We start from the raw sequence: 17044 nt of genomic DNA on the forward strand, positions 1-17044 counted from the left end.
ACAACACGTTTTAAAAAATGTAGTTCATTCAGGTGGATACTCAAACCCTGATTCAGCAAGGCAGAGGTCCTCCATGAAAAGGTCACTTTTCTGTAGCTTAAAAACCTGCTGCTGTTTTCTAGGTGTAAAGCACCAAGACTCACAGAATTCTTTCTTGGCATTTTTGAATGCGCCTACCTCTGCTCTGGATCAATTTGAAGTAAGTGTACAGTTATTCTAACTCTCTCTTAATCAATGGAACTACTGCTGTTACGTGCAGGTTTTATGTGTATTGCTGAGAGTTTGCTACTGTATTTTAATCATATTGCCCAGTTTGTATTTGTTTATAATAATATGTGAGAATTTTTTTTCATTTACAGTGCTGGCTGTCTTATCTTGAACACTAGTAATCATAGTGAATTTTCTCTCAAATCTTGTATGCAGAAATTTTCCTGATTTTGTAGTGAACACATGTAGTGAACGACTTCTGTTGTTCAAATGGCCTTTCTTTGCATTCAGAAGAATGCTAAGTAATGTGGATACTGGTTTGGTAAAAGTGAGAGAAAACATGTAAATAATTCTTGAATGTACTTGATGAAGTCATTGGTACTGTGTATTTATTAGATTGTTTTCATCTTCTGTTCATTTTACACAGATCTGTAAAATCCAGATGATTACTATTCGTTTCCTCTCCACAGATCCTATGTACTTAAATCTACTTAATTCCTTTATCACTTTTAGACAAAAGACCAGTTTAGGTAGAAAACTTGGAAGAAAAAAAATTGAAACAATACTATACATTTAATATATATATTTTTTTAATCAACAGTAAGCAATGCACTGTTTTTCTTTTAAAAGAACAGCTGGGGTTAAATATTGCTCACACTGAATTCGGAGGAGACAAGGCACCACCTTACAGTTCTACATTGGTCTAAAATGTGCCCCTGTTTTTTTCCTGATAGCTGTACAACGTCATCACGTTTAGCTATGAAAGATCATGATCCCTGATGTTATTGATGTTCCAAAATTTACTTTCATTGTGTATTCATTAGTTCTTGTTCTCTCTTGAAGTCCTCACAATTAATACCATTTTTAATTTACTTTTTAATTATTTATGTTATAAGTTACTTTCAATATAAAAATCCTGTTGGAGTGTAGGAATATTATTTTATTGAGTGAATGGTGGAAAAACATTGAGTTTTATACAGATAGTTTGTTGATTAATTGTCTATGAAAGGCAATTAATGAAAACTTACTGAGATAACTGTTACTGGCACTAATTATTTACAGTTCTTTACTTTTGCACTTTTATTTATACTGAACAGTTTTCTTCATCCATCTCTTTCTCTCTCTCTCTCTTTTTTTACTGCTGTTTTCATTAAAATAGGATTCCTTTTCCTCCTCTTCATCCTCATTGATTGATTTTATGGATGACGTAAGTCTTTGACTTTCAAACCAGTAAATCCCTCAATAACAGAGATCAGTTGATCGATTTGAAATATTCAAACATTAATGCAGTCAACTTAAAAAAATCTGCAAGTGCAGTGGAGGACAGAATATTTCTATACTAGCATACTTACACCTATTTATATAGATAGATGCTCAGTTTTAAAGTAAATGTTTTTCTCTAGGTGCGGGTGAAGAATTCTTAATTGCAAACAGTTTCTCTAATGAGGAAAAACTGCTTTGAGGACTTATCTACTGATATGGCCTGTGGAAAATGGTTCCAAAATCACTGGCACGTTTATTTAATTTAGTTCTGTTGCTTCGTATTGTTATTTCGTCATCAGTTGTTTCCAAAAGTTTTCCAGTCGCTTCATTTAAAATGTTCTCCTTGCATAGAGTTAATTTCTGTTTGCTCAAATAGAGTATTGTCTCTTTTTTAGCCTATATTGTAAGAACTAATTTTCGTTATAACTGAAGTGAACTTACAAGTTTTTATTGCCATTTGAGATGCTAGTTTTCTGTCAGAACAGTGTTTAAATATTTACCTTAGTTAATTGCATACTAAGGGAACTGAGTTAAAAGCTGAAAATTGACTGCATTACATTTTTTCCGGACTGAGGTAGTAGGCACATGGAAGTAAATAATAATAAGCTTCTTAAAATCAAAATGTGCATCCGTGGTAGGGAACCATCCATTACAACTCTGTAGATACGTTGTGTGTGTACGTCTGTGTGTGCTTGTATGTATCTGTATACACATACACACATATTTATACGTATGTATTTAAAATAGTATGATCCAGTTTGCATTATAATGTGATATAATTAATTTTGTTCTAGAAATGTCTGCCATGAAGAGTGTAACAAAGAGGGTATAGTACATGGGCCTGTTCTACTGATTGCATTTCCTTTCACAAACTCTTAAAGGATGCTTTTCTTCTAGATGCTTTTTTTTTCTGTAAATCAGGTATATACTTTAGACAAAATGTGAAGGTACATTTGTGGTACCATAGTAGAAGGTATTTGTCTGCACTGTTGTATAGCATATAGAAAACCTTGTCTTGCTGATATTATTGGAGTTTTCTTGCACAAAAAAATTAGAGTATGATTTCCCGTCATATTGAATCTACAATAAATTAATAGTATTTATATCCTTTATCTGGATTAAAGAAGTGTTCTCTATGTTGCCTGAGTATTAGGAACACTTAATTTGTGTCAGCAGGTTCTTTCATAGAAAGTCACCTTTAAAAATACCTAATACTCTTTCCTAAAACCTGTTAAAAGAGAAATAAAGTACATATGTGACAGAGTAGCTGATAATGTTCTATTTTGCAAGGGGAAACTTAAGTCAAGAATGTTTTCCTAGTTGCTATCTAGTTAATTTTAAAGGATATCAGTACTTAATTCTGTACTGATTGTTTTGGTTTTTTGTTTCTTTTTTTTGTTTGTTTCTTTTTTCCCCCGAGAAGGCAGCATATTTTTTTTTTTACAAGCATTTTGGCAAAATTTGTTTTTTAATTTTTTTTTTTTTTTTTTTTTTTTTTTTTTTAAATCTACGCAAGTGAGTAATTTTTAACTATTGGCTTACATCCTTCAAGATTTTCTTTTTGATTGGTCTGCCCAGATCAAATCTTTTCAGATAGCCACCTTTTAGTCTTTGGTAAACCTCCAGGTATTAATATGTACATTGTTGCATGTGGATGGCTTACTACATGCAGAATCAATCTTTCCCTGTTACGTCTTCAGTCTGAGTCCGACAGGAGCATTTTTTTCTCAGTTGCGTTTGACAGGAGTACACTTCTGGGCAGGACTGGCCAGAGGCTAATGTCTCTAACACTGGGGCAGATTTCTTTCTCATCTGCAAAAGAAGAGAGTTGCAGACAAATACAAGACTTGTTGAGTTACCTGACTTTATTGGAAACAGAAGTAAGGCTTATGTCTGCTTTAGTAGGTGAAAGATGGTATAATTAAGTTGCCCTTAAAGTCAGTTCTGCATCTTTTATTTATTGGACAATTACTGGATTCATTCATAGGAAGATTCATAATTATTTATGGATTCATTCATAGCAAGATTTATAATTCTAAATTATCAAAATGGTGATTTATGTTTTAGCTCATTGAGTTGGTTCGATATCAATTTATTAGGGAGACTTAAATTAAAATGAGGGTGTTAAAAAAACCCTCCCCGCTGGACGTGACCTCCATTCTCTTTTCAATGTCTCTTTTTGAGAGCAGTTACCTTGAAGGGCAGTGTTTCTTGCAGCATTTCAAGAAGACTTACTCTGTGCTCAAACGTGAGAAGTGTGTGGGTTCTTTATATTAAGACCACGAAAAAAATAGAAGTGCTCAGGTCAGACTCATGCAGTGCTGCAGTATTGCAAGGGTTTCAAGAAAGTCTCTCCTGTAATCAAGAACCCAAAGTAAATATTACTAATGGCCCGTGTTGTTTCTCCAGCATCTGTGCTTCAATATGGAATGACACAGAGAGTGTAAACTAATACCCAGTTGCAGTTAGATAGCACTCTTTGCGAGATCTCTGAAGTCTGTGTAACATATAGGTGTGTGAGCAGTGCTGAGTTTGCCCTGCTGATTGATTACATTTGGAGTTTACTAGGGTGGGTACAACTTGTATGTCTGCCATCAAGGTAACGTAATTGGTTATAGTTCTCTGTGAATGACTGAAGTTAATTCTGATCGTTTCAATGAGGAAAACAGTAGCTTTGCAATTTCTTCTGGAGATAAGTAAAAATAGAGGTCCTGCTGCCTCTGTAGCCTGTGGATGCTGAGGAAGAAAAGTAGTAGCTCACTACTCAGAGGAGTAGCAATCACTGTTGGTTCCAGCTCTCCTGCCTCAAATCCACAGAAAGATACTTGGTCAGGTTGGCAAAACTGGTGCCTAAATGCTTGTAACTGTGACAGCCCATGCTTTTGGAAACAATACTTGTATCTCCTGTACACATGGGAGGGTGCAAAGAGGAGTAGGAATGGGTTTTGCTGTCCCTTGTTCCTGATTTTGATGGGGAGGGAAGTCACTCCAGTGACTAATCTCTCTAAAACTTTTCTGCTGTTTCTCCTGTGTGCTACAGGCTGTCTCTCAGCAATGTTGTCTAGGTGTTAAGTCTCCTGTGTTCACTAGAAGTGTCTGACTATGCAAGTGTTGGGTTTTGGTTTTTTGCCGGGTTGATCTTTTTGTATCTCACTAGCTATTAGAAGCAATCAACTTCTTTTATTTAAAGATGAATTTGTGATTATTTAATAACAATAAAATGGAATCCCATTTTCCCTTGATAAAATTGTTTTCCCCACATGCTAGAAAATACTGGTTTTCCCCTGTTATCAACACATTACAAATTAAAAATAGATTTCTTAAATCCTCCTGCAGTCTGTCCTCACGTGCAGTCCCCATGGGCTTTGGTTAGACTAAACAAATCTGAACTTTGTGAATAAGCACGGAATCAGTCATGTTCTGAGTTCTGGTTATTAAACAGAATAAGACATAGTCCTTTGTGGTGAGAGCCCTGACTCTACCTGCACATTCATAATTAAGTTTAGAATAATTCTGGTTCTTAGTGATACTTTAAATTGGGCATATTGCGTGTCACAGAGATTGCTTTACTCATCTTGTTCAAAGTATAGAGACGCTAACTGCAAATTATCAGTGTAATGTAGTCTGTGGTTTCACTGCTGTTGTCCAGTGTAAAACTCCAGACTTTAAAATACCTGTTCCTTTTTTTGAATTTTTCTTCCCTCTTGTTGCCCCAGAATATCTTGCTTTCAGAATACCCGTAAAAAATGAACATGTTTGTTCATGTGTGTGTCTAAACACTGCCTCTGGAGACACAGAGCAACGAATTCGGAGCTGATGTATGTGTCGCTGTTCGGTTTTGTAACATATTCTCCTCCTTTCTTTGTTAAAGCGCTCTCCTTCCTGTATTCCAGCTAACAAAGGCAGACGTGTAAGAGGCTGGTCTTACTCTATGTGGCCCTTTATTTTTTGCCTGTTTTGTACATGCCTTTGTTTAATGTATGGATTGTGTATTTACCTCACTGCATGTCTTGTGCTGCTGCTCCCGTTTGCTGCTGCTGCTGCTGCTGTGCTTTTTGTTGTTTTACAGCTGTGGGCTAAAAGCTTTTGGAATATTTTGTTTGGTATTCCTATGAGCAGAATATCACTGTAACTGGAGAAGATGCTTTGGGTACTTTCTCATTTTTTATAAGAGTTTTCTTTGTGAAATCTCGTCAGGTAGATGCGGATTGGGAAGATGAGCAAATATCAAATGAGGGCCTGTTTGTTTCCTTGCCCTTAGCAGAGGGCATGTGTTGAATTATGGGAATTGCCTACAGAAAGTAGTAGTATGGCATTTGGGTGGCACATCAAAATATCACAGTACGGAGATGAATAAATGGGAAGTGGGGGATTGAATAAATTGGGCCATCAAGGAGGACTGGGAAAATGTGTACGAGGAAAACAGTTGGGTATGTTGTAGTCTGTGAAGCTGGAAAGCTCAATGGTGTTTCAAAAATGAAGGTGGATTTTTAAACATGATGTTATCAAAGCTTTGTCAGACTGTATTTGTACCAAGTATGTTATGTCCATTTTAAGCTCATACTACCACTTTTGTTTCTTTTATACATATGATGATAGGAATAGGAAAGCATACAAAGCATTTGTATTAGATATTCGATAAATGAGCAATAATGCTCAACAGCTTTAATAGTAACCTTACCTGTGCAGTTGAAAGCACTCCACTGAGTGTCTTGAGCAAGCTTACAGTAACTGCTTGGTTTTGTTGGCTGTGGCTCCAGTTCAGAAGTTCATCTCTCCTCACAGTGTGCTTATACGCTGACCAGCTTTGACTCAGACCTATACAGGTGACAGCATGTAGACAACTAAGCACAGTCTCGGAGAAGATGACAAGGCTGTTACAATTTGATAGGAAATACTAAAATGTTCTTATGATAATCCAGTGATTAGTTTAAAACTGATTTTAATGATGTTTTTATGGTCCATGTAAGGTTTTGGCCATAGTTGAGTCAGGTTGCTTTTATACTTAGTTCTTCTCATTAAAGCAAGGAACCTGGAGGTTACTGCAGTAATACAGCTTAAGACTGTTTCTGCAGTAAAAGTGTGGTGGTTAAATTCACTTCAAATTATGTAATGGCAGATTGGATTCTGTGTGTTTGCAGGTTTTTTATGTTCAGAAGTAAAGTAAAACTACGTTTGTTACTGTTTCAGCCACAAAGACTTTGAGGCACATTCCAGAAAAGTTCCATCATTTATATTATGCTTGTACTAAATTTTTTTAAGAGACATCGTGACAATTCCTTGGTATGCAGATGCTGCTTTGAAAGGGAAGCCTTTGGAGTATCTGGAAACATTTATGAAATGATAGATTAGATCTTTGAGTTTAACTTGCGGAAGAAAAGGAATATCTGTTTCTTGCTATGAAAAAATTGCCTGTAGTCACTCATTTGGATTATATTTTAATAACACTTTTAAGAAGAAAGTAGAATTTTTCCAGGTTAAACAGTCTTTGAGTAGACTCCAAATTATCACATGTTTAGAGTTGATTAAAAAAAAAAAGTTACAATAATTCAAACAATATTATGGGTCTGGGATTTACTACTTTAAAGCATCAATATTTCTAATATTGGATAAAGCTTCCAATTACTACTTGCTTCTGATAAATCTGAGCACAAAAATATTTGCTTTACTGCTAATTTTTGCCTCAATGCTTGAAACACATGATCTATGTGTAGAAAACAGGTGTATCCCAGTGTGAGAATGTTTTCGTTACAGAAGTACTTGCAGGCATTTTAATATGCCTACGTTGATTTAACTGGTGAGTGTTCTCCACCGGATAATTTTTTTTAAGGCTGTGATAAAACTAGAAGCCATTTAACTTAACTCATTACTGTTTAAAAAAGGAAAAAAAAAAAAAAGAAAAAGAGAAAAATTAAAAAGGAAAAACTGCAACTGCACCTGTTCGCTACCATGACTGAGTTTCTGGAGAACAGGACTGTATATGCATGTATAAGGTTGGCTTGGCAACGTATTTTATTCCATAAAGGCAGTAAAGTTTGTGGAATTCTTAGTATAATGTCATTGACAAATGAGATGAAGAACACCGGAATGTTCAAATGCTTTCTGTAAATGTTGCTGCATATTTTAGTTTGTGTGCAAGCTAGCGAAATCGCTGGTGATGGGAGCTGATGATAGCATTACTCCAGAAAAGCCAGGCATGCAATGAAGCTTCTGTAGGCCTCCAGCTTTTAGTTTTATTATTAGTGGAAAAAAAGCATCCTCATCTTGCTTTAATTTAAAAAGGGAAAAAAAAATATGTAGAGAACTTTGATGTGGAGATGTCTTGTTTTCAAGGAAGAATCCTGCGTTTCAGTTGTGCTGACAAAACATGACTTGTTATCCAAGATACCTACAGGCCTTGTTCAGTATAGTTCTGTGTTGGGTTTAGTTTCGTTGTATATCAAGGACTAGGAAAATAGTCTCCTGGAGAAACTGTGTGCCTAGTAAGGATGTTTTTGTAGTTCAAATGGGGTACAAAAACACCCTCGATTCTTTGTGAATATAACTAACCTAAGGAAATACATTGTTTGCTCTGCCTTTTCTCCTTGTTTTCTCCTAACTATGTTTGCAGTGATTTACATGGGCTATATGGGAATTCACTTAACAAAGTGATAACAAAAAGGTAACAAATCTCTACTACCAGTGGACAAAACCCAGTAGTGTTTAGAAAATATTCACCCTTTAAAAATGCTGAATTACAAGTCTCTTCAAGTGTTTTATCTGGCCCCTGAACTAGCAGCTCTTATGCATGTGCTCACCTCTCAGCAGAAGCCTTGGCGTGTTCATATTCTATGATTTTTGTTGCATTTTTGTAATTTAATTAGGAAGTTGCTTAAAACTGAATTTTTATCCACTCAGTTCTCTCTTAGGAATTCTGCTGCTCCCATATCTTATTTTGGTAAGAGTCAAGAATTCCTTTTTAATGATGTCTTTGATTTATTTTTTCGGTTGTTTTTTTTTTTTTTTTTCTCTTGAATTGTTCTCCTAGATTGATTCAGTTGAGAATTTTACATTGTCTAATACTCCATCGCGGGATGAAGATAGCAAGTCTCACCTCCATTCAAGATCAAGGTCTCCTTCTACAGCTAGTGAGATTGAACCAATCGAGGTACTTCAGTGTTGACAAAGTTTTGTCTTTTTATAGCAGTAACAGTTCCACTCAAAAAAATTACTACTGCAAATCCTTTTGTTTAGAATTAAGCTCACTCCTCTACAGAGACTGTTTAGGACCTTGTACTATCCTTCTGTACTAGTGGTGAACTGTATTTTTGGGGAATGCTGCATTTCCTTTCACATCAGTTAATTGATTAGGGATAGAGACTGTGCTGAATCAGTAATTAGATACAGTCTCTCTTCATAACATATCCTCAGTCATGAATATTTAAGAAATATTGGCACAAATTTAATGTTATACTGTCGTTTGTAAGAGGACGTTCCAGAGTCCTGCTGAAAGTCTTGTTAATATGAAATATTAGCCAGACTGCAACTATAATAATGTATCTCCTTTCCTTGTTAAAAAAAAACACACCACAAAAAACTCTCCGATTGTTTTACATTAGAAAAGATTCAATCAAATGTTTAAAATAACACAAAGTTATTTTTGATATTTGAGAGATGAATCTTGCAGATAATTTTGCTGAGAAGTAAGGTTTGATTTTCTGAGTTCTTTCCTGCATTAATCAGCTTGGTTTCATTGCTTGTGTGTTTGGGGATGGGGTGGGTGGGACTTTGTAGTATTTTTGCTTTATACAAGCTATCTTTGTTAGTGTGTATTTGACGTCTTATTGATCCTGTGGGGACTATGTTCAGGTTACAGATCATCCTCCCCGTTCAATTCACACACCAACCATGAGGTCAGCATATATTGGATCAGGACTCTCTGCACCAAAGGTATTCAGTCAACTGTTCCCACTTTTTATATAGCAAGGGGAAAAATATCACTCCTGGGCAACAACTTTAGGAGCACTGTTGATCACAGTAATCTTACAAGAGCTGTCTAGAAGGATTGTTTATATGCAAGCTGGTTGCTGTCTAAAATTTAAAACCCCTCATTCTTACATTATGTGGTGTGACAAGTTGTACTAGGCATTCCACTGTAGCGGTACACAGGCGTTTGATTGTAGAAAAAAGCAGTAGTTTGGACATTAGAATGAGATAAATGAATCAGAACATGAAAAAAGGAGAAGAGACTTCCTAGAAAGAGTTTTCCAGCATGTGTCTGACCAACCTGCCTCTATCATCTGCATATAATAAAACTGATGTCACTGTGGGCAAGTGTCAGATTAGCACATCTGTGTGCTAATTAGATGCTTATTTTTGAGAAAAGGCAAAGAGTAAGCCTGAAATTAAAAAGTAGTTTTGCGTTTTTTATAAGCAATGTAGAATGAGCTCTACAGCCAGCACTGCGGCACTGGGCTGGGAGAAGGAATTCCAGTTTTTCTGTCTTACAGCTTTTTACTTGCATAAATACTGATTTTTACATCAGATGTTGAAATTAATTTACTGTTGGGCAGATAAGTCAGTAGTGTATGCTAATTCTCAGTGAATTGCATATTTTGAAGCAAATAAGGAGTAAGATAGAAGCTATTAAAGGAAAAGTATTCTCATCAAAGTTCCAGAAGAGCCTTGATAGCTTAGGAATCTTCTGTATGTTTAAAAATTCGCAGTTTTTCAGCAACTAAACAATGAAGTAAGCAAGTCTTTGTAATAGATCTATTTCTCTGCTTTGATAAATTGCAAAATAGCAAAAGACTTCATTTGTGTACAGAAAAGCAAAGTCTTTGAGAGGATAGTGTTCAGTTGGCAATGTCCTAGTAAATAAATTTTGAAAATACTGTTAAGTGCACTTGGAATCATGTCAAACAGATTTTACTGTGCACATAATTTCATTTTTGCTGATATTCTGCTCAGTGAGTAATGACTGGATTTCTAATTTATGTTCCCTGAAGATTTTTGCTTTATGATTGTATCAGTTTTTAAAGCAAAGTGGTGTTTCCTTGCAAATTTCAAAACAAGACATCCATCTGTAGACAACCTTCCATTGTAACAGTAAAACTGTTATTAAATATGGATGAAGTTTGAGCCTTTAGCTGTGATATCTTATGCTGTGAAGAACAGGAAAGTGAATAAAATTTTAATATATAGTCTCATTGAAGTAGTCTGCAAAATTGTCCTAATTCAGATCACATGCATTATCGAAATTGTTTGGACAGCCTTTGCATTCACTCTATACTGTATCCTTTCTCCATCTACCAGTTGGTACTTTGCTGGGAGTGTTTTTAGAAAAGCAAAGCAGCTTCCTGGATTTTATATAAGGCCTTTAATTAATCATACTACCACATTATGTAGTCATTTAGCCTTGTAATCATAGCATCAGCACTGCCATCCTTGAGGGGAGAAGGAGAATTAAAACACTTAGTCATGTAGTCTGTGTTCCCAAGAACTACCAAGAAGAGAAGCCCTTTCAAAATCGACTTCATCTGTACTATTGCTTTTTAATTGGATGTTCTGAAATCGCCTGCGCCTGACACCACAAAATTAGACTCTGTCTAATTCCAATCAGAATTGGAAAAGTCTGATATTTTTCTTTGAACTAAGGCAACACTTCTTACAGGGGAGCATTGAATTTGTAGCTTAGGAAACACTGTGGTGGGTCGACCCTGTCTGGCTGCCAGGTGCCCACCAAGCACATACATAGACACACAGTTCAACTGCTGGAGTGTAATTGAATAATTTTGGCAACTTTCCTATCTGCAATGGAAACAAACTCCTGTTCTAAGACAAGGTCCAGTTTCCATGGTTTTGTTTACAGAGGATGGTTTAAATTATCAATAACGAGCACTGATAAGGAATTTTTTTCAGCCCATGTGTTAGGAGCTCAGATCCCATTTCAGCAAACACAAGCAAGCTACCTTTTGTAATGCACCTATGCACTCTTATGTCTGTGAAAAAAAATAACTGTGCTTCAGAAGTGTTACAGGTATTAACATCCTTGTCTGCTTGTTTCACAGCCTAAAGCCCACCAGTTTGTAGTGAAATCATTTAATACACCAACAAAATGCAATCAATGCACATCTCTGATGGTCGGTTTAATACGACAGGGCTGTACTTGTGAAGGTAAGCACTTGTGAAAGCAGATGTGAACTGAAGTTCTTACAGATGCAAATTGCACAGTAAATGCTGTGGTGTGATAATGAAGGAGTCTTCTGTTTATATTTTGAATAACAGAATATATTCTCATGCTTCGTTCTTTTAACAGTGGAAGCCAGGCACTTTGAAGATCTTATGTAACAGATTTACCTCATTATCTGGGGACGTACTTATTCCAGTTGGTGGTAGAAGAGCTTACTTCCGTTTACTTACAATAGCAATAAGTGCCCGCAGTCAGTGGTCAAGTGTGCTGACAGCAGCTTTGCTTTCTGACTCAGGCAAAATGTAAAACAGCTTTGCCATTCAGTACCAGTTTTGCTTCTTTCCAGGACCAGTTTATTCTAGGTTTGTATGTACATAGAATGACACTCATCATTTAGAGGAGCTTCCAGCTTTTTGTTTACTAGTAGAGTTGGGCCTAGAGGAAATCATAGAGATTATTTCAGTATGAGCTTCTCATTAGGCTCTTTCTCACCTGAATGAAACCAGACTGTGTATCCATACACCTCTGAAAATAATAAAATCAGAATTTGGAGCAGATAAAAGTGTGAACTGCTGCTGTGCACAGACTTAAATTTCTGTCTTAGAGTAGCGAAGTTCAGTGAAACTATTGAGTTGTTGGTCAAAAAAAGAGAGGATTCCTTTATGAATGTCGTCATCATTATCATAACTTTTGCATTGCACAAGAAATAACCATAAAATATTTTTGCTGCTTTTCCTCCTCACAAGTATGTGGATTCTCTTGCCATGTGACCTGTGCAGACAAGGCTCCTGCAGTATGTCCAATCCCTCCCGAACAGACTAAGGGACCTTTGGGAATAGATCCACAGAAAGGCATAGGAACAGCTTATGAAGGACATGTCCGAGTAAGTATCAGGTAGCCGCATTTGGGGCACTTATATTAAATTTGTTGTTTTCCAGAGCTGGAATTAAACTCTGATTGGGGGGATGGATTCAATTATACCTTAAAGTAACAGTTTGGAAACTAAGACCTAAATTTTCACAAAGCAACTCTTAGCATTTTCAATGGTAATTCTCTCTTCATCTCTGTTGGACATTGTACTTTGAGTTGTTCTTGAGTAGTCCATCTCTAGAGATCAGATCATCTTCCAGGGCCCATGAGTTTTTGAGACTTTCTCTTGATGCTCGTACTGTCTATGGTCATTGGTGTGGATGCTTGTACATAAATACTAAAAAAATGACTTGATGTAGTTTTGGCCATATTCCTGTTGACCAACTAGAGATGTGTTTCTTTCTCTATATTTGTCAATATAGCTTTGAGCTTGTGAAATAAGAAGAAATAATTTGTGGTGCTATGCATTTTTAAAATAATATTTTGGGGTGTCTGTATGGCCATGTTTGATGCTTTTACTGCACCTGTGCTATTGCTTATGTTACTTAACATTATCACTGAATAAAAGTTTGTCAGCCTAGATGAGAGAATTGATTTTTGATTGCATGCAGACTTACAGAGAGTTGATCAGAATTTATTTTGCTAAAGGTACCAAAACCAGCTGGAGTAAAGAAAGGTTGGCAGAGAGCGCTGGCAGTGATCTGTGATTTTAAACTCTTCCTCTATGACGTAGCAGAAGGAAAAGCATCCCAGCCCAGTGTGATAGTGAGTCAGGTCATAGACATGAGGTAAGCTGTTTGGTGCTAAGTGGGAGCTTTTCAGAGGTACCGGGAGGTTTTTTTTTCTGCTTTGCCTTTTTGTAAAATCAGTAAGCAAGCTCCAGAGTTTTTATGAAACACTATAATCCGTGTTGAGAGCCTCTAATTTTCCAGAAGAAAAAAGCAGTATTTGCAGTTAGCCTGACCTCCACTTCTGTGTTCATATGTCGTAATTTAAACTTCCATTACTACTGCATGTGCCAAAATGCATCCATTCAGCTATGTAGAAGATCTCAGGTGAATGAAGAAGAAAAATACATTCTTTTGGGGTTGAACAGAGTTTTGAAAGACAGATAAAACTTTTTTATAGGATAAAATTAACACAACTTGTGATTCAGAAGGGCTAAATAGTTTGTTCCTACTTTCTTTAGTATTACTGAAATACTACCAACTTCACTGAAGATTGAGGACAGTTAACATATCAACCACATAAAGCTCATCTCTGAACTAGGTTAGTTTATCCAGGAAGTCTGAAACAGCTGTAGCTTATAGCTTCTAAGGAGTTTGGATTTTTACAGAAGAGTTGAAAGATTTATAGAAGTTTTGTAGAAGACCACTGTTCTTGGCACAGTCTTATTTTTTAAGTTTGATTATTTATTTTTTTAAAGTTTTAATTTAAACAGACAGAGACCAGATACTCTGAATAGATTTATCTCCATCAGCATTTACCAGGAAATAGTTATGTAACATTACATTTGTGAGTTTCATCTGCAGAAAAGAAGAGGAAAGGATAATTTTAAAAATTAGATCTCAGTGCTGTCTTGTGTCCTTCACAAAACAAGGCTATTTGATACTATGGAAATAAAAGTGAAAAACAAGCATACAGATTTTACTCTCTTTAACTCTTTTCCAATAATGTTTGTGGTCTCCATAAGGGATGAAGAATTCTCAGTGAGTTCTGTCTTGGCCTCAGATGTTATCCATGCAAATCGAAAAGATATCCCCTGTATTTTCAGGGTAAGTATTACATCTTGAATCTAGAAGTACAGGGTTGCACAGTGTGATGTACAGTGTGCGTTCACTGACAGCTTGCTAGTATTTAGTTTCCTTTGGAATTTCTGGCCATGTGGTATCAATGACAGCAGCAGCAGTGCGTAAAGATGTGTACATAGATAATTTTCCAGTCAAAATAGCATTGGTACATTTAGACAAGCTCTCATCTCCCCCTTATGTGGGTTTTATTTTTTTAACCTTCACAGTAAGACATAACTTTTCTCAGCCTCCTGTTAGTCATTTGGAATTCTTCATGACCACCTACATTTTCATTGCCTAAAGTTGCGTTCTGCTTCTCAGTTTAATTTGTTGTGTTATTCCTAAATCTTTTATGTATTTTTTTTGTGTATATGCATTGGATCTCTGAAAAACTCCCATTCCTCAGGTAGTCAGTATAGAACTCTAGTGTAAAATACTCATCAAAATTTATGTCTATTATCTGGTATCAAGATTTTGCCATCGTTGGCTTTTTCTAATATTCTTATTTTTACTCTATAGTCTATTGAAACTTTAACCTCAACAAAATATCTTTAGTGTCTTACTAATTCCCCTATCATTTCTTTACTATACCACTATACTTTACTTGTATTTCACTCCTTGTTTTTCCAGCTTTCAGACTGTTCATCACTCTGAATGTTGAGAGGAGATAAACCTACAAAAGGGGCTTTTATTTTTATCTATAGTAGCTGTACCAAATACATGAAAAGGATCATAGGTCATTCTTCAATAAAGACCATTCTTATTGCATTAAATTATTGATGAAAGCTATGGGTCTTAAAAAAAAATACAGAATACTTTGTGAGAAATGCTTTTCATTATGAAATAGCTGTGAGAAACAGATGACTACCTTATTTTGGACAGACATTTTTAAATTACAGGATAAATACAAATGCATTTAGCAAAAAGGCAAAGTTTTCTCAGTTCTTTGCCAAGTTATTCACATCTACAGGTTTCCTACTGTGAGTTCTTGATTGTGATAGTATTTTCTATTAACTAAGGCTAAATTTTTGCATTCTTAGTTCAGGCAGCTAATTAAAAGGGCATTTATAGGCATCCCTTGTAAAAATGCTCATTATGAATTTTTTTTATTGCTTATGACTTAAAATATGTATTTTAAAATTTCCCAGGTCACAGCTTCCCAGCTCTCTGCATCCAGTAATAAGTGTTCAATCCTGATTCTAGCAGACGGTGAGAATGAAAAAAGCAAGTGGGTAGGAGTGCTGAATGAATTGCATAGGATCTTGAAGAAGAACAAACTCAAAGACCGTTCAGTCTATGTTCCGAAAGAAGCTTATGACAGCACCTTACCCCTCATCAAAACAACACAGTCAGCAGCAATCATAGGTATGAAATGAATAAGAAGAAAGCTCTAAGAAAAATGAGTATGCTAAAAGCATGCTTTTTGTGCAAAAACATGTTAAATGGCATTATCTGCTGAACAGAGAGTAATATGTAGTAGTTTTATTCCATATGGAAATATGTATGGGTTTAAGAAAGAAGTGCAATTCACTACCCAGTACTTTTTCAGATCTTTAAGAATATTCCTCCTATTTGCCCATACTCATAATTATGAATAATTTTGAGAATTTGACATTATGCTTTTATTTTTCTGTAAGCATAATTCCTTAGCTGGTCAAAATTAGCACTACAGAATAGACATAAATCACTGACTTTACAAAATCTGCTTGTGGGACCAGAGGCAAAACATAAAAGCAGAGAATTAATTTAGTCATTTTAAATGCTACTGCATAAAATATGTTAAACTCTGATTATTTAAGTTACTTAAATATGATTTGATAATTATTTCAAAGTCAGTGTACACTTAAGCGCTCTGAATGGTTTGTTAAAAATTGTTTCTTGCTGGTTTTTTGGGGGTTTTTTTGGTTTTTTTTTTTTTTTTTTTTTTGTTGGGTCCCCCCCCCCCGAAATTTGAAAGATTGGGAGGTTAGCAATGTTGTTTTGTTACATGAACGTATTGGGTTTGGCTTTATGTTTGTTTATTCCAAGATGTTAAAAAACTGTCTCTGTTGATTAGAATTATCACTATTGTTGAAGAAGTATTTCTGAAGAAAAATAACCTTTTTTTTTCTTAATGTCATAGACCATGAAAGAATAGCACTGGGGAATGAAGAAGGGTTATTTGTTGTGCATGTCACCAAAGATGGTAAGAGATTAGGAACTGGTAATAATTTCTCTAATATTAAATAATCAGAAAGTGACTTTGTAGCCTTTTTTCTCTTTCAATAACCTCTGATTTAATTTTTCTTGATTTATTGCATTATCAGCTGAACAACCCCATGTGATAGCTGATAATCAAGTAGGTGTTCTGTGTGCTTTCTGGTTTGGGTATCCTTTTCAGTAACAAATACCCAGCATCTGGAATGCAGTTGAATGTTTTTGTCTCTTGTCTGAAGCAAGCTCAATACCGAATTCAGACCAGGTTGCTCAGGACTTTGTCCAGTTGGGTCTTGAAAATCCGCAAGGATGGATGTTCCCACCGTCTCTCTGGGCTCCTTGTTGCTAAGTGTAATTATTCTCAGAAGGAAACATCGTCTTTGTATATCCAGTTGGCACCTCCCCCATTTCAATTTGTGAGCAGTGTAACCTCTTCTCCTGCTGTGCACCTCAGTAAGGAGCCTGGATTGATCTTTTTTGTAACCTTCTTCTTGATGTTGGAAGTTAAAACTTATGTTCAGTATTGCAAAGTGATGTAATGACAGAT

The 17044-nt window shown here is 35.7% G+C and overlaps 1 protein-coding gene across 6 annotated transcripts in view; it reads left to right on the forward strand.

Annotated features, from left to right (window-relative positions):
- CDC42BPA (CDC42 binding protein kinase alpha) overlaps nt 1-17044 on the forward strand; it is a 188623-nt gene that overhangs the window by 145249 nt on the left and 26330 nt on the right. For 5 of the 6 annotated variants that reach the window (XM_086745439.1, XM_086745440.1, XM_086745441.1 and 2 more), the window contains 9 exons: nt 123-199; nt 8498-8617; nt 9319-9399; nt 11520-11625; nt 12388-12524; nt 13160-13299; nt 14205-14286; nt 15450-15666; nt 16424-16486. In XM_086745439.1, the coding sequence (XP_086601565.1) occupies nt 123-199; nt 8498-8617; nt 9319-9399; nt 11520-11625; nt 12388-12524; nt 13160-13299; nt 14205-14286; nt 15450-15666; nt 16424-16486 (1023 nt within the window). Of the gene's footprint in view, nt 1-122; nt 200-1366; nt 1415-5341; nt 5381-8497; nt 8618-9318; nt 9400-11519; nt 11626-12387; nt 12525-13159; nt 13300-14204; nt 14287-15449; nt 15667-16423; nt 16487-17044 lie in introns of all 6 variants that reach the window. The other variant, XM_086745443.1, reaches the window with a different exon arrangement.

This window comes from Chlamydotis macqueenii, chromosome 3 (genome assembly GCF_036417535.1).
Source record: "Chlamydotis macqueenii isolate bChlMac1 chromosome 3, bChlMac1.mat, whole genome shotgun sequence".
Lineage (NCBI taxonomy): Eukaryota > Metazoa > Chordata > Aves > Otidiformes > Otididae > Chlamydotis > Chlamydotis macqueenii.